This window comes from Alosa pseudoharengus, unplaced genomic scaffold, assembly GCF_046254945.1.
Source record: "Alosa pseudoharengus isolate Yale_2024_CS ecotype anadromous, Long Island Sound unplaced genomic scaffold, YU_APseudo_1.1 YU_APseudo_1.1_scf_18, whole genome shotgun sequence".
Lineage (NCBI taxonomy): Eukaryota > Metazoa > Chordata > Actinopteri > Clupeiformes > Clupeidae > Alosa > Alosa pseudoharengus.
The window spans coordinates 31364854-31388578 of NW_027468650.1; the positions used below are offsets into that span (position 1 = coordinate 31364854).

Sequence of the window (23725 nt, forward strand, 5' to 3'; positions counted from 1 at the left end):
CTGTCTCCCTCTCTCTTGACTCTCATTTTCTCCTTCTCTCTCTCTCTTTCATAATTCTCTGTCCCGCTCTATCTGTCCCTCCACATCTCTGTCTCTCCCTCCATCTCTATTCATGGTTCTCTCACTCCATCTCTTCCTCTCTCCCTTCCTTCTTACCCGCTCTCTGTTCATCTCTCTCTCCCCCTTCCATCTTTCTCTCTCTTCTCTCTTTCCTCACTCCTCCCTTCTTTCTCTCTTCTCGATCTGACCGATTCCTCTGCTCTCTCCTGCTGTTAGATTGTCACCCCTCTGAAATAACTGTGAAACTGACACAAACCTTGTGCATAAACACACACACACACACACAAACACACACACACACACAGAGAGCAGCCATTGTGTTGCGTGGTGCATAGAGAGTAATCTCCTCACACTTTCTTTCAAGTCCCTGAATGACAAAAGCATCCTCCTATTTACAATTGTCAGTCTCCAAATAACCCCCACAACATCAAATCAAGGCCACTTTAACTTCCCAGCACTTAAACAACAGTGAGTCTAACCAACGTGGGAGTTTAAGACAGGCTCTGGATCAGTCTTAAATCAGAATGAACTAACAAAGACAGCAGGAACTGTCCGGAAACTCTGGATGTGATCAGCTGAAGCTGAATCAACTGAGGAGAGCCATTTTAAGGATGAGAACATTTATAATCTTACAGAAGGTGCTTATGTCAGAAAAAGGGTGGAAGTGGCAGATAAAGAGAGGTGGAGAGAGAGGAATAGGACTTTGGAGGGGGGGGGGGGGTACCTGAAGCAAGAGAGATGACTGGGTCAGACTGGAGTTGGATTGGAGTGTTTTGCCCCCGAGGGACCAAACCACTAGTGGAGGCCCAACATAACAGTTCCAGCCACTCAGCCAGCACCATCTGCTTCTGTGGACCCCCCCCCCCCACACACACACACACACACACACTTTCTTTACACACACACACACACACACACACACACACACACACACACATACACACACACACACACACACACACACACACACACACAAACACATCCACCAGCATCACACACAGCAGCTTTAGTCTGTTTGATCTGCCTCTCATCCAGCAGGGCACATTCAGGGCATTTGGCCTGTACTTTCCAAAAGGGGGGATTACCTTCAGGTCGGCCTACTGTCCCTGTGGACATTACCGGCTCCTGCAAACACAAACGCACTCCTTACAGTCTGTCCACAAGCTGCTGCTGTTGCTGCTACTGCTGCTGCTGATACTGCTGGGGCTACTTTGGCTGGAGTGGTCATCTGGTGATCATCATCTGCATTTAATGACTGAGGGGAAAGACAGGGCTGAGATGTCAGGTAGTGGTGGTTGGTCTCTTTGAGGTTCAGTTTATGGGAGCTCTCATGCTAAGAGCCTCAGGCTAGTCTAAGAACTGACTCACAGTGTGTGTGTGTGTGTTTGTGTGTGTGTGTGTGTGTGTGTGTGTTTGTGTGTGTGTGTGTGTGTGTGTGTGTGTGTGTGTGTGTGTGTGTGTGTGTGTGTGTGTGTGTGCTGCTGACGGCTATTAGGAAATCAATAGAGGGTAATAGATCAGGCCGTGGCCAGCTCTGCTGCTGTTCACGGCACACAAGGTACAGGCTGAAATAAGAACTGACAGGTAACCACTTAGAGAGAGAGAAAGAGAGAGAGAGACACGCTGGGTCAAACACGTCACCAGGACGAGAGACCTTTCTGGAGAGATACCCTCTCTCTCTCTCTCTCTCTCTCTCTCTCTCTCTCTCTCTCTCTCTCTCTCTCTCTCTCTCTCCTCTGTGTATGTGTATGCTAGCATCATATGCCACTGCAGAATGTCCACTGATCTATGCCAGGTGGGCATTATTCCAAAAATGCCTGCAGTGCCTCAGCTGTACCACACAGTCTAGACTCATTCAGCACTGACATCTACTAGTCTCAGTTTAAGAAGTCTCTTTGTGAAGAAGTATGCTTTGTGGGGTACAAGTACAACCATTTTTTTTCAATCATTTTCAAGAGTACCCTGTCGGAAGGCTGTGTCCTTTTACCAAGGCAAAACAAGGACATGATCAAGTGCTCCACACTTCTAACAGTGAGTGAAGTAGACTCTCATCTTTTAATCAATTATGTTGAGAGATGAACCTGTCAGTTTGGATTGTTGGGAGGTGGTCCATCTCTGTCACACACATACCCACACACACACACACACACTAGAAAAACATACCCACATATCAGGACAATTTATGGCATGCTTTTATATGTGAAAACCAAAAGCAATTATCTAGATATAGGGAGTCCTATCAACTCATCTATAAATCATTCAGCTGTATTACATCATTTCCAAGAATAGCTCCCCATACATTGTGAGTGTTAAACCAGAGATAACCCATGACACACAGCTACAGGGGAGACTGCCCCTCGATGGATTATTATCATTAATAAAACAAATCAAAGTGAATGACGGAGCTCTTGGGGCCTGGATGCTTGGCATCTGGGAGCCGGAGAGGTTAAGTGTGAAATCAATGCCCATAAACAGGCAAATAAAAATTGTGAGAGTGAGAGAGATGAGTTTAATCAGCTCATCACATAGGGGTGATGCTGAAGCCATTTAGAGCGATGCCTCCATCATCCATGCTTGTTTTGGAGAGAGAGAGAGAGAGAGATGTGCGAGAGATGGTGTGTGTGCTGATTCTATGAAATGAAGCAAAATGATTCTATATATGAAGCAAGTATATATATACTGTATATATCCACATAATAAACTACCAAAAGGAAATAAAAAACTTGTTTAAATAAACATCTGTAATCCAGAGATACATAGTAGAAATCCACAATATTTGTAAAATGAAGAGAAGCAGAAATATTAGCGATATGAAATGCACAAAAAAAAACATTCATCATTCATTTGCATCATAGAAGAGGCTGACACAGGTTTGATGAGTCATTCATATCATCAATGTCTTTTGATGAGATTCATCCCTCTGAGGTGTCTTCTAAGCATCATAAATGTGTCAGAAAACATGAGTTCTAAAGGGTAAAAAAACAAAGATGGTTGATGGTTGGTTGACTTAAATCCCAAGTTGTTTGGGATCACATACATACACCATTTCAATAATAATGCTCTAGAATAATTAAATTCTCCACTGAAGCCTAACCTATGACCTGACACTGCTGCTCACGCCCATGTTATGTGTTGTTTTGTATGTGACCAGTGAGGGTAAAACTAGCAGCAGGAGGCCATTGTGGCTCCCCTCGTCCCCAGTTGCATTGAGCCCTGTTCTCTCCCAGTAGGCTGGCTGGGAAACGGAGAGAAAGCTGCATCCATATAAATGGGCCACGGTGCATCTCTAAATGAACTGTGGGGCTTGTCATGCAAACGGCTTGGCACGGAGCGCTCCTGCAGAGGCGCGTAATGCACTGTGGTGAGCCGTATGGTGAAGATATGTCATGGTGCATGCTGCAGAGGGGGAGAGAGAAAGAGGGAAAGAGAGAGAGAGAGAGAGAGAGAGAGAAAGGCAGGAAGGGTTGCTTTGATGAATGATGCTTTGAACAAAGAGGGGTTGTGATCAATAAGTAAATATAGTGATCATTTCTAAAGGGTTGACAGGATCACACTGTATCATGCTGTGCCATGCTTGAGGTTTATTATTTTCAGACCACAAAAATGCGGATGGGAAGGCACACACGCACACACACTGATAAATACTCAAAAGCCAGAAAGAAATCTAGAATCAGTATCTCCAGATTGCACTGAATGACCTGTGTTTTCAGTATTGTGAATTCTACGGTCGATTTCATATCTGCCTGTGTTTGTGTGTGTGTGTGTGTGTGTGTGTGTGTGCACGTGTGTAGAAGTTTAATTTTCATAACCTGGTAGCTCTCATTGCAGCAGCCTGTCTAGTAGTCTTCACTGGGGAATACTGAGTGAGAAGTTAAGGGGTGATATAGCAGAGCATTCAGCTCAAAACCACACACACACACACACACACACACACACACACACACACACACACACACACACACACACACACAAACAAACAGAGGGAGAAACTCACACACACACTCTCTCTCACACACTCTCACACACACACAAACACACACACACACACACACATTGCAGCCTGCTGCTTTGAACCACCAGACAACAAATTTGGGACATTTGGCAACATAGGGGACAATCGGAGGTCAGCAGATGTCACGGGGACCGCCTTTGTCTCTGTCTCTGTCCAGGCCCCCCATTCTAGACCACCTCATCGCTCCAGTCTATTGTCATTAATATGCCGCTGCGCTTTGCTCATTTCTGGGCACAGTGCAGAGTAATCCACTGAAAACATCTTGCACACGTGCACAGTGCACACTCACAGGGACAGGGAGAGTGGTTTATGACTGAACACACACACACACACACACACACACACACACACACACACACAAATCGACTCATTATTTTTATTGGTGACAAGCCCACTGCAATGGCAAAGATCTTAGTGGAATGAGAGTGTCAGTAACAAAAGAGTTTTGTTAAGACTCATGACTGGAATGTTTTAACAAAATGACCAGAGTAGAGTGCCTTGGTTTTACATCTTGCACAGTGTTTGTGACTTAACCTAAAGAAGAAGTGTAATTTAATGGCAAACTGTGCTGAATTTAGGCTACACCAAGGCTACTTTAATGTAATCTATCTGTGATTTGAAAACATTAAAGCAGTTTAAGCAGTTGATTACAGTTTCAATATATCATCATTTACCAGATCACCAAAGAAATTGAATAATGCATTCAATATTATATAGCCTAATAGATATAAATACATGCATAATAATTGAGCAATGGCATTTAATTTAGTTACGGAAAAAATTATACAGAATGCAAAACATAGCCTAAATAGGTGTAATTACACTATTGCACTGTTTCTTTAACACGTGTCACAGAACTATGTTTACTCTTCACTGTCTGTCTGCAATTCGGGAAATCTTTAAGGAATTAAGAAAATACACAAATGCGTTCTTCGATATTTATTAAAAGAAAGAGGGGTTGTAACAATTACATTTACACAGACAAATATTTTACACTGCTTTTGCAGCCTCACAATAGAATACAAAAAAAATAAAATTACACGAATTTGACAACATAAATAATATCACTGAGGTAGCCACTGCGCAATGTATGCATATCAAACATCAGTAGGCTAATGTGATTTCATATGAAAGTGCGCAAACTGCCACACCTAAGATAATTGTATAATATCATATACCCAAATCATTGACATTCCTTTGGTGTCACTTGTGCTAATGAAAACGAAGGTTTAGTGTAATATATATATATTAAATACTTCCTTGCTAATTTGGAAAATCGTAAATGTGTGTGAAAAATTATAGCAATTATAACAATGCACAAGACAAAAATACAGCTTTCAGCTTATTCTGTAGAAAATGGACGTTCATAATCATACTGTAATAAATATTTTTTTAACAGAAAAGATAAAACTTCTTGATCACATTAAATAATCTGTTTAAATAATAACGAAATAAAACCTACACGTGAATAGCAGCGTTTTAATGTCTGTGGAATAAGTTAGTCTTTGGTGTTTCGATTTTAGTTTCATTTTAATTCCAAGGACGGTATTCTTTGTTGAGTGTAACAATTCCAGTGTAAGCGAAATTGTCTCCGATGTGTCTCTGTGTCTGGGTGATATCTTTGGTCGCAGGAAAGAGAGAATTTTCATCGAGTTGTTGACTCACTGGAACGGCCGGGGAAAGAGTCGATTCTACCAATGGACAAGGAATAATTCATCAGTTAGAATCTGTAGCCTAAATTACAATATCAGGAAATAAGATAACACAGATAGCAGACCTAGTTCTTTTTCATATACAAGAGTACATTGAGAGGTTAGGCTTTTCGTTCTTTCTTTTATTTTTGACTTGAAATAACGAATGAATTCACTAACTTACTTTTGTGACTTTTGTTCATGTGATTTTTGAGTTCCTGAACATCTTGGAAGGAACTCCCACACACATCACAGGAGAAGGGCTTGTCTTTGGCATGGGTGCGCCGGACGTGGCTGTCATGAGCGGCGTGAGAGGCGAAGGCCTTCCCGCAGTGCTTGCACTTGAAAGGGCGCTCGCCGGAATGCTGCCTGATGTGAGTGCGAAGGATGCTGGACGCGGTGAAGGCCTGTATAAAGCACGGGTGCCATAAGTGACGTTTTGAAATATCCATAGCAATTACAAAAATACATGTACAAACATTTACATTTAAAGGTCATTTTCTTTAATTCCCCTGACTTCATAATTAGCCTTGAGAACTTCGTGGACAGTTTAGATGGCTTTGCGGAAACAACCGTCTGCTGAGTGTGACTATAATTGCCCAAATGAGCTAATAAGGGGCCGAAACTATAGAGCAAACAACACAAAACACTTTTGTTCCTTTGAGTCATAAGTTACGGCCACAATCCCCATTAACAAAAGATAAGAGGTACATCTGGCCCTAATTAACATGTAAGGGTCTCTTCGGAGCGTGCCCCGGCACAAGAGGCGTAATGAACCCCCGCGCAAAACGCACCATGAAATTAGCCAAATCCTAAATGGAGAGTTTGACTTGAGGGGATTGTTACTGAGCGCCATTGGGGTGCACTTTACCTTATTGCAGTAAACACACTTATATGGCCTCTCCCCCGAGTGGACACGCATGTGTTTGTTCAGGCTGGACGACTGGGAGAAACTTTTTCCACACACTGAACACTGAAAATAGAAAGACAGGACAACAGTACGATTAAAGCTTATTCCAGGTGTTAAAATTAATTAAATGGCACAAAATAGTAGCCTATGGCTCTTGGCTCGGATTCACTTGAAATATGCCAACAGAATATACAGAGAGGCTTGTAACCCGTATAGGCCTAAACACCAATTAAACCGTTATTCGCGCCACCTATAGGAGCTGTTCTTTCAGCACCACTTCACTACACAAGAACAGTTACTTGCAAACCCAAACCCCCGCGCAAATGCATATTTATTTGGTGGAACGTATACCTTGTGCGGCCTGTGCTTCTCGTGGACATGTAGGATATGTATTCTGAGCCGGTCTCTCTTCTCGAAAGACCTGTTGCAAAGGTGACAGGGAAATTTCCGATCTCCTTGGTCGACGCATCGCGTGTATTTCAGGTGCTTGTCTCTGTAGTATTTGTAAGCAAAGACCTTCCCACACCGGTCACATTTAAACCCCTCTCCAGAATCTAAAAATAAAAGAGGGGAATAGATTATGAGCAACGAAGAACAGTGTCCTCATACCCCCCACCACAGCACGTAGAGTAGCAATTATGAATTTAGTTAAATAATTATGTGCATTTGCCTACAATTTAGGCCTACAATTAGGCTAATTTGCAAATTACTGATTTCTCACCCTCAGGAGGAAGCTGCTCAAAATTGTCATCGATGAATTCTTTTAGAGTGAGCGGGATGCCCAGGAATTGCACATAGCAATCCCCGTACCACACCAAGAGCTCCTGCTGCGGCTTGATGTCTTTGCACACCTCGTAGAAAATCTGCCCCTGGTTCTGCACCGCCACCAGATTCTGCTCCTCAGGGAAGCGGGCGCACTTCACACGAGACATCCAGTTTCCAGACGCCCCGCGGCCATCTACAAAGTGACTCAAGCGTCCATTTTCAAAGATCTAATAGAAACAAAAAACCAAAATAAATAATGAACAAAACATTATGGAGAATACAGACGAATGCTTCCTAATAATTGGCAGCCTTAGGGTATGTATTTGTTTATAAAAAGAGCATACCGGTAGCCTGTTTTGGTTAAAATAATCCATTGCATGCTTTGAGAGATAGTAAACCCGTGTCTTCCTACCTCCCACATGAGTGTGTTGTCGTCGTTTGTTTTAATCTCACTGGTGTTCACCAGCTTTCCCGTGAATGGCCCGAATCGAGTGCCTTTCGCTATGGACATTTTGTCCGCAAACACTCCGTAATGAGAGACACTTCCAGTAGTCGTTTGAACAATTGACAACTCTGAAATCGTAAGGAGATTGACCATTTAATAAACATCTGTTCAGTTTTATTAAAATATTACCAATGTTAGGCCTATATAGGCTACTGAGAAAAAAATCACATATTGGTCAGTGATCATATACCTTCTGGAAGTTCAAGAGCATCCATATCCAACGGGAGGTGCTGACTTTCGTGGACTAAAAAGAGAGGGAGTCCGTTTATTAATGTCTCACATTTCCCAATTCATTAATTAACACAGCACAAGTTCAAAAGGCGTCACTTATGTCAATAAAAAGGCGTTTGGAATATTAAACATTTTAAACGAATGATCAAATTAAACATCAGTTTCAAACTCACTTGAATTTCCAGGGAAGACAACCCCCGAGATGGCATGGCCAACATTCTTTTCCTGGTTCCGGGAGTACCCGTACAGCACATTGAAGAGGTCCTCGTCTGTGAAACAGTAAGTGCGTGTTTGTTCAGTTACTGGGTCCGCGTTGTGCAGGTAAAGCACGTTGTTTTTGGAAGGTGAGCAGGACTCGAGGGAGGATTTCTCGCTGGACGGACTGCTGAATTCTGACAGCGATGCAGAGGAATGGTTAGAAGCAACTTTAGCTGCCTCCTCGTGTTTAGGGAAAATAAGAGGCACTCTATTGAAGTATGGGATGCCGGCCATGTTTAAGACCTGCTCGTGAAGGATGGCAGCTTGATGTCCATTCTGTGCAAAGATGTTCTGGGCTCCTCCGGTGAAACTGAACGGCATGACGGTTTGAGTCTCCGTGACCAGGCGTCCAAGCGACTTGAGTGGGTGGAAGAGGTTGTGTGTGCTCTTAAAAACGTCCATGTACTGCGCGTTGGGGAGGGATGGATAGAAACCGGACACCCGAGCAGGGCTTCCTTTGAGCGGGTCGAAATGGTAAGTCCTGTCCTTCCCAGCAGGGATGCTTGACAGGGACACAGCCATCGCAGCAGGTGACAGATCAGAGAATACGTGAATTTGAATAGATTGTTTGCTTGTTTTGTTGTCTGTTCTGTTGAAAACAAAAATAGTTTAGATGAAATTATGGATCTCAACCTCAGGAATTCCTTTCCTTAGCTTTTACTTTATTAACATGATCATCAGTAATTATGCAGCCACTTCATTCTACTTTATTTTACTGTTTGCAGTTTGCCTATGGTTTATTTTCTTGAATGTTGACAGTTGAAGCCTCTTGACAAGTCCGTATCAAGTTGATATAAGTTTTTAGTCATTTCAATTAACACTCACTATTTACACTTAATGTGGTGCGCATAAAACACTTCCAGTAGCAACTGAGCCAGTCTGGCCTGCACAAATACGCAGTCGCAGTCTAGACAATTACCACGGACACGCTGGTAGCCAATAGCTGAGACAAATCAGGGTCGTGACACTTAAATTAAAGAACACCGGGTCAGTGACAAAGGTCAACATTAATGAAGCCATTGCAGCTCTTTGGAAAGCGGTTATGGGCGTACCCGGTTCAATAGGCTGAGATATTATCTGTCTGTCGTGTGCAGAACCACTGAGATTACTGTTGAAATGTAGTAGCCTACTTGATAAAGCAGTGGGTGATTTAGGGAATTAAAGGTATTTGAATTAGTAACCTATAATAGCCGAATATGAGCAAAGCTGTACTTACCATGTGTTGGGCGCATTAGAATTCAGCAGACACGGACTTCATGTTGATCACTAAAACAGTTTTTGCCGTGACTCCTTGGAACTTGCATGGAATTCGGATACGTACTTGGAGTCTCGCTGTGTGGTTGTGGCTTGTTTCAAGACTCTCGGACATATGACTGATTCGAGGATAGGACCAGGACGATGCCTTTCCTTGTCTGCACAGCCATTGGCCAGCTATCAGCTCATTGGAAGCGCACCCGTGCCTCCCCCAGGGGATTTCACTTTAACACGTTCTGATTACCGACCTTCTCCCCCCTCTCTCAGCGCATTCATATGCACTGCCGCCGAGTTAACTCCTGCCGGTGTCTTAACTACTCTAGGCTAACTACTGCACTTAAATGTTGGTTTGTGTTAGATTTCACACCATATAATGGGAAAACAATCTGACAATATTCACACACGCAGATGAACTGAATATTCAACAGTAGCCCATCACAACATGTTGGTCTGATATTGTGTCAAACTTCTGAGGGTACAAAACGGCTTGTTCATTTAAAAGAGTAAACAACGTCTGGTCAGGCCAATCTTCAAATGCTTACTGAACTAAACAGGAACATGAGAATATTACTTGACACAATAGATAGGGTTTTTTATAACAAATCCTAACCACAATAGGACATGTAACGCATTTACCTTGTGTCTTCAAAAAACGTAAACATATCAGTTTGATTTTAGTTTTAATACGTTACAATGCATCATTTATTTAAAACACTTATTTTTGTATTATTAATTAATTTGCAACACTCGCTCTTTAACATAGATTATGTCCAAGTTAGAAAGTTTGACATTTTGTGAGGCGCGTAAAAAAACTGTGCATATGGATAGCCTATGGCTTTTCCCTTAATACAACCATTGATGTATTCTTTTCAAATGAACAAGTGTAGTGCAAAAGTGTGTTTGTAGGCTAGATCATACGAGTAGACAAAATGAGCATTTATTATGTCTACATTCACACTGACTTGCTGAACATTGAGCGGCTACTGATGAACAGGGGCAAAAAAGCAAAATCAGCCTTCGAGCCAGAAAAGATGAATGCCAGTCGGGAGAATGAACTAAATGTTGCAATAACAGAATTCTTTATTTACAATAGTATTATTCAACATCAAATAGCATCAGCAAAGCCATATTAGTCAACAACTTGCATAACTGTGTTTTTAAATTTCTCTCGGTAAATCTAACTTTGCATAAAATGCTCACACTAAGATTACAAACATCGATGCGGGTGAACACAGAGTGATGTTTAATGTGAACAACACAACTGGAAAAAATACACCTTGGAGCGCGCAACACTGTAAGCTTTCTCCAGAGAGTTCATATAAATTACATATTGCTTCGATTTCCCATTGCATCATTTTCATACATAAACCGAAACAGTTAAAGTGAGAATTGTACAAATAATATAACCCAAAACTGATCACAACATAACATGGAAAAATGAGCAATATTGAGACGAACACGGAGAGTGAGATAGTGAGAGAAAGATTTTGAATGTCCATATCCAGCAACGTAGACAGTTGAGCAGAGACTCACTCGTTCAGTATTGTACATAATTTCACTATACAAATATTATACAGACACCTTTGTAATATACAAGACAGAGAAACGGATCTAAGGCAATATGCTAGGTTTTAGCATTTCAAAGTTCTTGCATTTAGCTCTAAGAAATTGGCAGACTATACAAAACATTTTTTTTAATTTTCCAAAAATCAAAATTTAAAGGTTAAAGGTAGAGAGAAATAGTTTCTTAAGCAAATTCAAATCAAAGTCATTCTGACATTTTGATATATTTTTTTTTGTAGGGCATTTGCACCTAGTCCTGATAAAAATTCTTTAAAAAACCCACACAACCATCACTTCATGGCTTATCGTTATTTCAAAATCTTGACAATCTTTGGATTTTTGCAGAAAATGGGGGAGTGATACATCTGTCTCTTCAGAACTGGCTACTCTTGTTAATGTGAGTCCTTCATAAATGCCAATGCGTCTCCGAGGCAAAGGACATTTATCAAAAAACTTGTGATCGAACGAGTCATTAAAACACTGAAATCACAAAAGAAAATAATCACTGAAAATCACTGAGAGGGGGAAAAGCTTTTTGCAAAGACGCTTTTTTTTTTTTTTACAGCAATAGCACACAGTCAGGCGTCAGCGCCTTCCATGTTCGTGTAATGAGCCTGGTCGTTACACCGAGGAACGCGAGAGGAACTGCGTATTTCTACTGCGTACACACCGGGGCCACCCTGCAATCGAAGTCCAAGCGGCCACCCCACACGATGCACAGAGAAACTACGTTTACAGCATTCAAAAAAGGAGGCTAAAATTGGAACTACCTATACGTCAGGTATAGTTCAGCGCGCGCACACACACACACACCATACTGTCAGTAAACCCGAACGGCTGAGGATCTGAAAGGGTTGTCATACAGTATCATATATCCTTGTTTCTTAACTGGCTGAGATGCGTGCGTGCGTGCGCGCGCACACACGCACACCAACTCACATACAGCCTCATACACACACACAACCGTAAATACTGTGCTGCTATAAGCACCTTCATTCGCACCATGATGACATTTTTTGTGTGCTAGAGAATACCACAGGCTGATCTTAACAGCTGACAGCGACCGGGGGTGGTAATTTGTACGCACCAAAGAGCAGACATCGTGAGAACACATTCATCCGTTATTATTGAGAGAAACCAAATGAGGGTTTTCTAAAGAAATTTGGCTTCAGTCCGACATATCAAAAATATCGGTGAGATAGAAATTAGAGTATGTTCATGGTCATCTTCAAGATACAACCTCTGCAGTAGTGAGTAGTGAGACCCATGCAATTTGATACAGACATTATGCATACTTCAATCGATACCTTCAACTGTCATAACTGACACACACGCATGAGTGTGTGTATAAGTGTATTTAGCCTGTTGCGTGTATGAAAGTGCATGGGTACACATTCTGAAATATGGAAAGACCAATGATGTCCCAGTTTTGACCAGCAGTCTTAGCTTGTTATCACCAGAACATACACTATGGGTGTGTGTGTGTGTGATGGTAGGAGAGGAATACACATATTCTGGACATCCTTTCAAATATAAACTGTCTATTATTCAAAAAATGTATTGTGGTTAATACTGAATCTAACCCGTTGAGCAGAGATGTGCCTCCCAGATTTTTACAAAATTACAAAAACTCAAAGCCAGAGAGAGAGAGAGAGAGAGAGAGAGAGAGAGAGAGAGAGAGAGAGAGACAGACAGACAGAAGAGAGACAGAGAATGAGAGAAGGAGAAAGAGAGAGAATAGATTCTCAAGTAATCGTTATTGCTTGTTTCCACACACCAGAACAGTTTGTACACACACACACACACACACACACAGGTCTGCGCAAAGTTATGGCTGTGTTGGTTTCCTCCTGTTCTCCGAGGGCTGTATGGTCAAGGCTGAGAAGCAAGCAGAGATCTGAGGGCACACACACACACACACACACACCCCTGCCACCGACTCCCTATACCAGTACCACATGGAGCAGAACTGACACTTGGGAAACTGTTGCCTACTTTCCCAAACACACACACACACACACACTCTTGTCAGAGAAGCAGTTAAGACCAGACGAAGGGGAAAAAAAAAAGAGTACAAAAAAAAATGAAAGTCAAAATAAATACCATAGGAAAGAGAACTTTGTTATTGGTATGTACAATCTATTAGCATATAACTGATTTTATATGTAAATCTAATCCACAAGAAATAGGCTGCAATCACTTTTCTGAAACTACTGGACCAGAGAGAGATAAAAATAAAAGTCATAATCAATCCGCTAAAGAAGAGCAGAGCGGGAAGCGATTTCAAGACTCGAATGCAAAACGAGACCCTTGGCTCTCTTGTCCCTTCGGCATGATTCTTTTTCTCGTTGCTAGATTTGTAAAGAATTCTACACTGGTTTCAATTAAAAAATGAAGAGAAATAAAACTATACAGAAGAATAAAACTTAATTTAATACACAATAAATCTCTGGACTAAATTAAGTCTAATTTTACAAACCATTATGTTTCTTTACTCAAACCATTCTTCTGAATCTGGCGTCTTGCCATTCAACCTCATCTTGAAAAGTCTTTGTTGTTTTAATTCTCACTCAGAAAAAAAAAATCACAAAAGGGAAAAAAAAGGCAAAAATGGCTAAAATGTTTTGTTTTTGTCTGTGAGAGATACGCCCAGAGTGTCACACAGTCAAGAGTCGTCTTGTCCGTTTGTTTTTTTTTGGAACGTCCACCGAGGGGAGAAACCCAAGAGAAAAAGAAGAAAAAAAAACATCCTTTTTTTCTGTCCCCAAACAAAAAAAAGGAGAACTATTTGAGGAGCTTACAAAGTGACAATTTGAGATGAGCTTGTGTATGGTCACTTTCCACTGAGAAAAGAGAGATAGAGATAGATCGAAAGAGAGAGAGATGAGATAAGAGAAAGAGAGAAAGAGGGATACATTCATGGGACGAGGAATCCCAGTTGCCAGCGTCGCTGAGTCATTTGGAAAGGTGGGTGGGGGTTGGGGGGGGGGGGGAGTCGCAGGGTGTGTGTGTGAGTTGGGGTGGGGGTGGTGGGGGGGTTGGGGGGGACCTAAGTCACACTACGGTGAATGCGATAAAAGAGACTGGCTGGCTTTACTGACAGGGCTTTGCACTTGTGGGAGGGGGGGATGTGAGTGTGTGTGTGTGTGTGTGTGTGTGTGTTTTTTGGGGATCCTCAGGCTGCGGCCAAAGGTGGCGTGCGGCAGGGTAGGTACGGGGCTGCAGGTCCCAAAAGCTCAAAGCGATGTCCAACACCCCACACCGGCCCGTCCTGGCCTCTGTTCCAGAAAGATCTCTGGCCTGGCCGACACCCCACTTGTTTGTCCTGGGACAGCCCCCCATCACAGGGGATCGACGCAGGGCCACGTCCCAGTCGGGAGTACTCAAGGCTGGGCAGCAGACGGGGGTGCAGCTGGGCCCAGGTTCTGGAGGTTGGCTCAAGAGGTGGAGGTCTGTATGCTGGAGAGGGTTGGCTGGCTCGCTCGCTGGCTGGCTGCCTGGTTGGGGATTCTGTCCGGAGGGGGAGAGGGTGGTGCCACGGGGCACCATAGGGACATCTGCCATCGCTGAGGTCAACAGTATTTCTGTGTGAAAGAGACAGACATGCACACACAAAGAGCACAACGATCAGATCTTTACTATATGACACTCAATGACACTGTGTCTACAAGAACAGAGGAATTGGAATGTTTTGGAATTAGATTGTTAGAATTGTAGTACCACTTGTGGGAATCCAAATGGCTTTCATTAGTGTGGCAGCTGAAGATAGGGGACAATTCAGACAATTTCACTTCCAGTTGCCCCGAACAAATTGTAATCCCACAAAAGGTTGAAAATGGCTGATTTAGAGATGATAACAGGTCTTAGACATGATAACAGGTCATGTTCTTCTACAAGTACCTTCTTCATTTAACTCATTAGTGAAAAACCAAACTCTCGCCACAATCAAAGTACGAAGAACTGTCCACCACGCCTTGAAACTTGTGAACACAGAGCTGCAGTTTACCAAGCGGAGGGGTCAGCCCAGTGGGATAACTCAACCGCTCCGATCTCATCATGAGTAATACATCTCCCAAACTCCTAAAACCGCACTAATGGCCCAACGCACTGCTGAATTATTAAGTGCCGCTAGTTACTACAAGACTGCAGAGGGATAAATCACCAGGCTGGGGTCCAGCCGATGGGGTGGGAGGAGGATGGGGGGGGGGGGGGGTCTTTGGCCACACAGTGACCGTGGAGGAGTGCTCGCTATCAAACCTGCCGCACCTTGGTTAAATATTCATACTACTTTATGAGGCTTAAAAGCCTGTCAGGCAACAACGATGCATGCACAGGCCTTACTAGAACAACGAGAGAGAGAGAGAGCGAGAGAGAAAGAGAGAAAAATATACCATAGATAAAACTCATGGTGAAACAGATCTATAGATGCAAAAACATTAATGTAATGGGATGCATAGGGAACATACCATTATGTGTCATAGCTAAAGTGGGCTGTAAAGAGTGCATAGGAGTGTCTGCGTGTGTGAGACAGTTCTTCTGACTAAGACACTTTGTGTGTGTGTGTGTCACATCAGAATTCTGCCCTTTAAAATACTGCCCTCCGCACGTACAAATCGGTCTGGTTTTGGTGCTAAGTGCACAGTGCTAATTACATCACCACTCCTCACTACTACCCCCCCCCCCCCCCCATTTGAACTACAACATAAGCTAATTGGGGTTAATTATTAATGAGGGTTCAGAAGGGGCAAAATTGCTTTGATCAAGTGTGGCGCAGACACTTAAAGCCTTTTGGGCAGGTATGCCTCTCATAATGAGTTAAGCACAGAGATGACTCTCAGGCCATAAACATGGGCAGACACCAACACTTAAGGAGAGGCCTGGTGTGGCATGACATAAGTCAGGGCGCAGAGGGGTCATGAGCCAAAAGTGTGGGGCATCTGTTATAGCAAGGGTCATCTGTCAAAAGAGGGAAACGAAATGGGAAAAGGGAGAGAGAAAAAACACCATCTCTCCTGGTCATTTCCTATTTTGTGAATGTGTGTAAACAAGTGTACATTTTAATGTTTGTGTGATGAAAATGTTTGTGTGTGTGTGTGTGTGTGTGTGCCTGTGTGTTTTAACCATGTGTACACACACAGGTTCTATGACTGCATCTCCCGAGGAGTTGAATGCTTTCTTTGTTTATGCACTGCAGTGTAGTTTATGCTGTCAACACTCCATGTAAACGATCAAGCCAATAAAGCTCACTGGATTGAACTGAGAAAAGTGTGTGTTAAAGTCTGTGTTTAAGTTTTTAATGATGTGAGCGTGAGGATCTCACCTGTTCGGAGGCGATGGACGTGACATTTATTTGGCCGTGTATGTGTGCGTGTGTGTGTCTCACCTGTTCGGAGGCCATGGACGTGACGTTCATCTGGCTGCTTATCTGGCCCATGCTGCCGGCGTTGGTTGCCATAGAGACGTTGAGGTTCATGCCGTTACCGTTGTACATGTTGCCGTTGGACTGCTGTCCGAACTGTGGCGGAGACTGCTGGGGGAACATGCTGAGAGAGAGGAGGGAGGAATGGATCATTTACTATCTGAACCCTCAACACAAGGCACAATGAAAACACAAGGAATTAACACCTCAGTGTTTATTTAAGTATATTATTGTGTTTAAGTATTTTTCCTTCAACAGTCTTTAATCTCTAGAGAATGTGTCTTTAATGCATGTGTCTTTAGTGCGTGTCTACTGTGTGTGTGTGTGTGTGTGTGTGTGTGTACAGTTGATATAACTCTCAACCTGAAGGGTACACCCAAACACATTAAGGTACGAGGTCGCAGACATCTCATTCACAAAATGCAATTGACATGAGACACCACTGTCTTCAACTTGGCCAAAAAAACCCTTAAATGTATTATTTGAAATCTACACTGCTCAAAAAAATTAAAGGAACACTCTGAAAACACATCAGATCTCAATGGGGGAAAAACTCATGCTGATATGCACTGGGTAATGTGTACTGGGTAAAGGATGCCACATTATTGTTCAGTAATGAAAATGATCAACCTACAGAGGGCTGAATTCAAAGACCCCCACGAAAATCAATGAAAAAAGTGAAAATTATGCGACAGGCTAGTCCATTTTGCCTAAATTTCATTGCAGCAACTCAAAATGGTACTCAGTAGTTCGTATGGACCCCACATGCTGGACAATGAGACGGCGGATGGTGTCCTGGGGGTCTGCTCCCAGATGTGGACACGGCCATCATTGAGCTCCTTGACAGTCTGTGGTGCAACCTGCCGGTGTTGGATGGACCAAAACACAATGTCCAAGAGGTGTTCTACTGGATTTAAGTCAGGGGAGTGTGGGAGACAGTCAATGCTATCAATTCCTTCATCCTCCAGGAACTGCCTGCACACTCTCGCCACATGTGGCCGGCCATTGTTGTGCACCAGGGGGAACCCAGGGGTCTCTGCACCAGTACAGGGTCAGACAATGGGTCTGAAGATTCATCCCGATACCTAAGAGCAGTGAGGGTGCCGTTGACTTGCCCATAGAGGTCTGTGCGTCCCTCCAATGGTATGCCTCCCCAGACCATCACTGACCCACCACCAAATCGGGTCATGCTGAATGATGTTGCAGGCAGCATAATGTTCTCCACAACATGTCCAGACCCTTTCACGTCTGTCACATGTGCTCAGGGTGAACCTGCTCTCATCTGTGAAAAGCACAGGGCGCCAATGGCGGACCTGCCAATTTTGTATTCTATGGCAAATGGCAATTGAGCTCCACAGTGCTGGGCAGTGAGCACAGGCCCCTCTACCATACCAGACGATCAGCACACATCACCCCCATTCTCCATCAACTCCATTGGCTACTAGTTCCGTCCCGGATCAAATACAAAGTACTACTACTCACCTTCAAAGCCCTCCACAACCTTGCTCCCCCCTACATCTGCGACCTCCTGACCCCTAACACTCCTTCCCGCTCACTCAGATCCTCTGACCAAAACCTCTTGGCTATCCCCCGCTCCAGACTCTCCACCCTGGGTGGCAGGTCCTTCAGTGCCTTGGCCCCCAAACTCTGGAACTCCCTCCCCCATCCCCTTCGTGCCTGTCCTTCTCTTCCTTTCTTCAAAGCACATCTCAAGACCTTTCTGTTTAATGATCACTTCTCCTCCACACCCAACACATAGTTCCTACAGATAACTTGTCTTTGTTGTATTGTTTTGTTTGTTTGTTATTGTATTTCCCTGACTTTGTCTCTGTTGTATTGGTTGTTTGTTTGTTATTGTGTTTCCCTGCCTTCCTACTATGTAAAGCGACCTTGGGTTTGAGAAAGGCACTATATAAAATAAACTTATTATTATTATTATTATTATTATTATTATTATTACCAGCAGCAGCCAGACCAATGGATACCTTGTCTTAGCTGAATTACTGAAGCTAAGCAGGTGTGGGCCTGGTTAGTACTTGGATGGGAGACCTCCTTGGAAAATAGGTTGCTGCTGGAAGTGGTATTGGTGGGTGGCCTGTAGGTGGCACTCTTCCCTCTGGCCAAAAAAAAAAAAAAAAAAAAGAGATCGATCCCAATGCCCCAGTGCTGTGACGGGGACACTGCACTGTAGGAGATGCCGTCCTTCGGATGAGACGTAAAACCGAGGTCCTGACTCACTGTGGTCATTAAAGATCCCATGGCACTTATCGCAAAGAGTAGGGGGTTCCCCGGTGTCCTGCCTAAGGGCTAGTCCACACGTACGAAACCGATCTTTTTTCCCTCCGTCTTCCCTGAAACCGCATCAAGAATATTTGCGTCCAAACGGATCCATCTCAACACGACTCAACACGTTACTTCATACCCCAGGCCTATAGGTGGCACTGTTTCTTTACAGAAATTGACCAAAATGTGCGCTTTACAAGGCTACTAAACGCAAGCCTTACCCAAGTTCTAGGCTATTCTGTCGCCACATTTATACTATTGCTATAAAACCTTCGTTAGTAACAGTCAATACTTTTGCCTGCATCAAATCGCGCATTCGCATTCAGTGTGCTACCATCGGCTTAACGTGAGTTCTAAGCGTCTTTGTATGCTTATCTGATTTCACTCGACTGTGAATGCATGTATATATGTTGTAAGACATGTAAAATAAATGAATGACACTGGCACTACGCACAAATTAATGTAGCCTAAACTTACACCGCACTTTCCTAATAACTTAAGTTCTCTCGCGTCACTGACAGTAGCTAGAATGCATAAAAAAAACACCGGGAAAAACAGTGTTCAGTCCACCAAGTCATAAGCTATCGGCGCTGCGCAGCACCAGTTGTGATATTTATCTTACGGAGTGTAATCGTAGGTAATTGCATGTATGAAAACTAGTATTGTTAGGCAATACTATAAGTGCAAGTCCAGGGCAGCTGAGGTGTGCCAATGACATCATCGATACGCAAGCAGGATGTGCGGTTTTGCTGTCTAAACAAATTCAAACGGGCTACGGTTTCAGATTTCTCCACTCTGGGACCAGGTTTCAGAAAGGTGCGGTTTCGGGCAGTGCGTTTACAGGATTCGTTTGGACGCTCGGCCAAGACGAAGCAAAACCTCTGCGTTTAACCTTAAAAGCATCTCCGTGTGGACGGGCCCTAAATTCCCAACCTGGCTCATTCAATCTGGCCCCCTAATCATCCCCCACTGTAATTGGCTCATTCACTCCCTCACTCTCCACCTCAAGCTGGTGTGTGGTGAGCGTTCTGGCGCATAATGGCTACAGTGCATCACCCAGGTGGGTGCTACACATTGGTGGTGGTTACTAGTGAGGTCCCCCCATCCATGTGACGCGCTTTGAGTCTCGAGGAAAAAAGCGCTATATAAATGTAATGTGTTTGTTTTTGTTTGTTTAGAGGCCATCGGGCCCTCAGGCCACCCTCATGAAGTCTGTTTCTGACAGTGTGGTCAGAGATATTCACACGAGTGGCCTGCTGGAGGTCATTTTGTAGGGCTCTGGCAGGGCTCCTACTGTTCCTCCTTGCACAAAGGAGCAGATACTGGTCCTGCTGTTGGGTAAAGGATCTTCTACCACACTGCCCAGCTCTCTTAGAGCAACTGCCTGTCCCCAGGAATCTCCTTTTGAGACTGCGCTGGGAGACACAGAAGTCCTGGCAATGGAACGTATTGGTGTGCCATTCTGGAGGAGACTACCTGTGCAACCTTTGTAGGCTCCAGGTACTGGCTTATGCTACCAGTAGTGACACTGACCCTACCCAAATGCGAAACTTGTGAAAAATCACTCAAGAAGGATAAAGATGGAAAAATTATCAGTTGCCACCACCTGTAAAACCATTCCTGTTTTGGGGGTCGTCTCATTGATGCCCCTCTAGTGCATCTGTTGTTAACTTTGATGACATCAAAGCAGGAGAAACAGATTCACAACCACCTCTGTTATGTAACTAGCCAGACCAATAGCTTACAACTTTGATAGACTTGATGCTATACTCATATGAAAAAGTGTTCCCTTATTTATTTTGAGCAGTGTACATATCTGCTCAGTCAACAACTGTACAAGACATTCACAGGTAGGATATCAGGCTACCATTTAATTTATGTATATTTTTATAGGTTGCAGATCGTTTCTAGTGTTAACAGCAGCTCTTAAGGACTCCTCATGTTCCTCCTCATTTTGGATTTAAAATGCACAAGAGTGCATTAGGCTACATTTTAGACAGCCACTTTAAACACTACTTTCCTCTTGTTTGGTTTCTGCGACCACTACAGTAAAAGCACATCATTCTTTTATCTCCTTTCTCCCCAATTTGAGATCAGTCTTGTGATCCCCAATTGTCGAATTAACATTGAAAGTTATTTTATCTTTTTTCCGAGCCAATCATTATTGCCTTTTTCCCACACGTGTTTACGGTCTTAGCAAGGTGCAATCACCCATAGTTTACTGCCCAGAAGCATGTCTTTATAATTATTCATTTCACATTCTTACATCAGCTCAACACCAACACGGTAGGCACTGACTAACATACACAAGTTTAATTGAGCAAATAAAATTGTGCTCAATAAAAATCACTAAGAAATATAACAGTGTGCGGTGGCCACCTCTTTTTATATATGAACTTTAAAACCTGCAATCCACCAGCACCTTTTTAAGTTGGCTGTGCAAAGGGATCTCTTCTATTTTACACACAAGTTTAACTTGTGAGGAAAGAGCTGATGTGACTAATGTCTTTCCAAATAAGGAAACATCCACAAATACAGGCTCTTTGCGCTATTTGTGTTTTTCTGTAACTGCCAAATCATAATAGTGACGTCACAGTGTTTTGGACCTATTTGTCTGCAACGCACAACAAAACATCTCTCTTTAGACATACATGAACGGCTTATTGAGCTAAAGAGTGACAACATGCGGAAGCACTCCCCGAGAACTCCCCCTCTTCCCTTCTCTCTGATGCATATTACAACGTAGCCTTCTTTTCCGTGCAGGCTTTTCCAAACTGATGGTGTGTAAAACAATACAACACAACGGTGCTTAGAGCAGACTAAGGGCAACCTGAGGCTCTATACGGTCATCCAAAATTGAGCTCAGGAAAGTTTGAGAACCCCCGATACAAGCCGTCAGTCACAGTCAGTTTCCCAGGGGACTTCCCAGTTTGAAGTGGGGGATTGGGAGAGCTCCCAGGAGAATTTTGACGTCACCCAACATAGTGAACGCTCTCACTTCAGAAGTGGGAACCGTCAACAGCCGCATGAACGCACTATGGTACCTCATCTCAGCCACGACAGGTTCTTTTTCCAAGAAGTACTGTTGTTTCTCCCTTTTACTTGATAATGTGGGGGATCCACAAAAAGAAAAGCATCTATTTTCTTTCGTTGTTATTGCCGCTTTTATATTTCTGTCCAACTAATGTTTGTGTGTTACCAAGTGCATGTTCAGTTTAGGATCCTTGTACTGCATGCTATAATCCAAAGCCTTCTCCTTACAGGTTCTGCTCTAATTGACCATGGGTCCTGTCTAGCATGACTTGGATGGATGTGGATATGATGTGCGGTTCTGTGGTAATATTCCTCTGTGTGCCCAGCTGTGTGGGGTGCCCAGTCCCTTACTTGTTGCCTGTCATGTTGCCCTGTGGCCAGCCGTTCATGTCTGGTGAAGACTGGAAGCTGGCGTTGCCCTGGGGCTGTTGAATCATGGGACTCTGAGCGTGGCCCATGCGGGGCGACATGAGGGGGCTCTGGGGGGTGGTGGCTCCTCCGAAACCACCATCAGGCTGCTGACTCATACCTGCACACACACACACACACACACACACACACACATTCTGTGAGACAGCTGAGAAAGCTAAACAAACCAATGGACACAGAAGCGCATGGGACGTGAATAAGCTACTAGACCAACTAAACAGCCACACACAAAGCGTTAGTTATGTAAACACGACTAATACAAACTGTCTGTTGGGAGAAGAGAAGGTTAACAAGTACACCACAATCTTTCCCACATATAGTTATGACACATACAAAGCACTGGATTAACAAACCTATGTGGTGATTATGATCACAAGATGAACATGTAAATATGAGAAGAGATTTATTCTGCACTATCACTCACCATGGATACTACACTAAATAGTTGCTAAAGAAGATGTGTAATCACACAGATTTTAATGGCAGCAAATAAGCTCGTAGCCCTTAAACCTTGATTTGTTTTGGCCCATAGAGGCCCGCGGTGCATGGGAATTCCTCTGACTGACACCCTTACCCTTAAGAACCAGTTAGACGGGGGCAACAGCAGGTACTGTTGGCCCAGATAGGAGCAGCCTCTGGAGGGGAGGATTCAGGCCCACTTGGGGCTCCAGATCCACTCCAGAGACACAGCTCCCATCAGGGGGGGAGGATGAAGGGGGTGGGGGGGCTGGGGTGTTACTGGCAGGTGTTAGCAGTCAGTCATCTCAATCATCTACACATGCAGGTTAGAATGCGTGCAGGATAAGGTAGGGTTAAAGGTTAGGAGGAGGGGGAGGTGTGTGTGTGTATGTATATGTAAGTGTATGTGTGTGTGTGGAGATGCGTATGAGGTGATGGGGGGGGGGGTCTTGGTCGGGTCTGGGTCACCACGAGATCAGGGGGTGTTGGGGGGGGGGTGTTGGGGGGGGGGGGTTCAGGATCGAGATCAGCTCCACATCCACTGAGCAGCACCGGCAGGCGGCCAGATTAGTGGCGGCAGTGAGAACACACACGCAACAGATGAGACAGCCGCGCGACAGCGGTCACCAGCAGCTCAGATCTCCCCCAGCATTCAACGACTGGACAACCTCTGATCAATCAACAAGATCTTGTCCAAATTTAATCAATTAACTGACTTAACTGAAACATATTAGAAATGATTGGTAATTGATGGCTATTACCTTAGTATTAGACATTGACCCTATTGACCCTAAAATCACATCTCCAAATAGTTGTAGCAAACTAACATTTTGAATAAAGACATTAACTTGCA

At 43.7% G+C, this 23725-nt stretch overlaps 2 protein-coding genes across 9 annotated transcripts in view; both read right to left on the reverse strand.

Moving 5' to 3' along the window:
• Window positions 1–5602: 5602 nt before the first annotated feature.
• prdm14 (PR domain containing 14) lies at window positions 5603–8954 on the reverse strand. The gene is made up of 8 exons (XM_076291372.1): window positions 8348–8954; window positions 8134–8187; window positions 7851–8011; window positions 7395–7665; window positions 7025–7227; window positions 6635–6736; window positions 5948–6170; window positions 5603–5763 (listed from the first exon to the last, which is right to left on the reverse strand). The coding sequence occupies exons 1-8, from the start codon at window positions 8952–8954 to the stop codon at window positions 5603–5605; spliced, it is 1782 nt and encodes a 593-aa protein (XP_076147487.1).
• Window positions 8955–14286: 5332 nt separating this feature from the next.
• The window catches only part of ncoa2 (nuclear receptor coactivator 2), a 109011-nt gene continuing 99572 nt past the window's right edge, over window positions 14287–23725 (reverse strand). For all 8 annotated transcript variants that reach the window (XM_076290920.1, XM_076290921.1, XM_076290919.1 and 5 more), the window contains 3 exons: window positions 22336–22513; window positions 16633–16792; window positions 14287–14833 (listed from right to left, as the gene is read on the reverse strand). In XM_076290920.1, coding sequence (XP_076147035.1) covers window positions 14822–14833; window positions 16633–16792; window positions 22336–22513 — 350 coding nt within the window. In that variant the 3' untranslated portion in view covers window positions 14287–14821. The remainder of the gene's footprint in view (window positions 14834–16632; window positions 16793–22335; window positions 22514–23725) is intronic.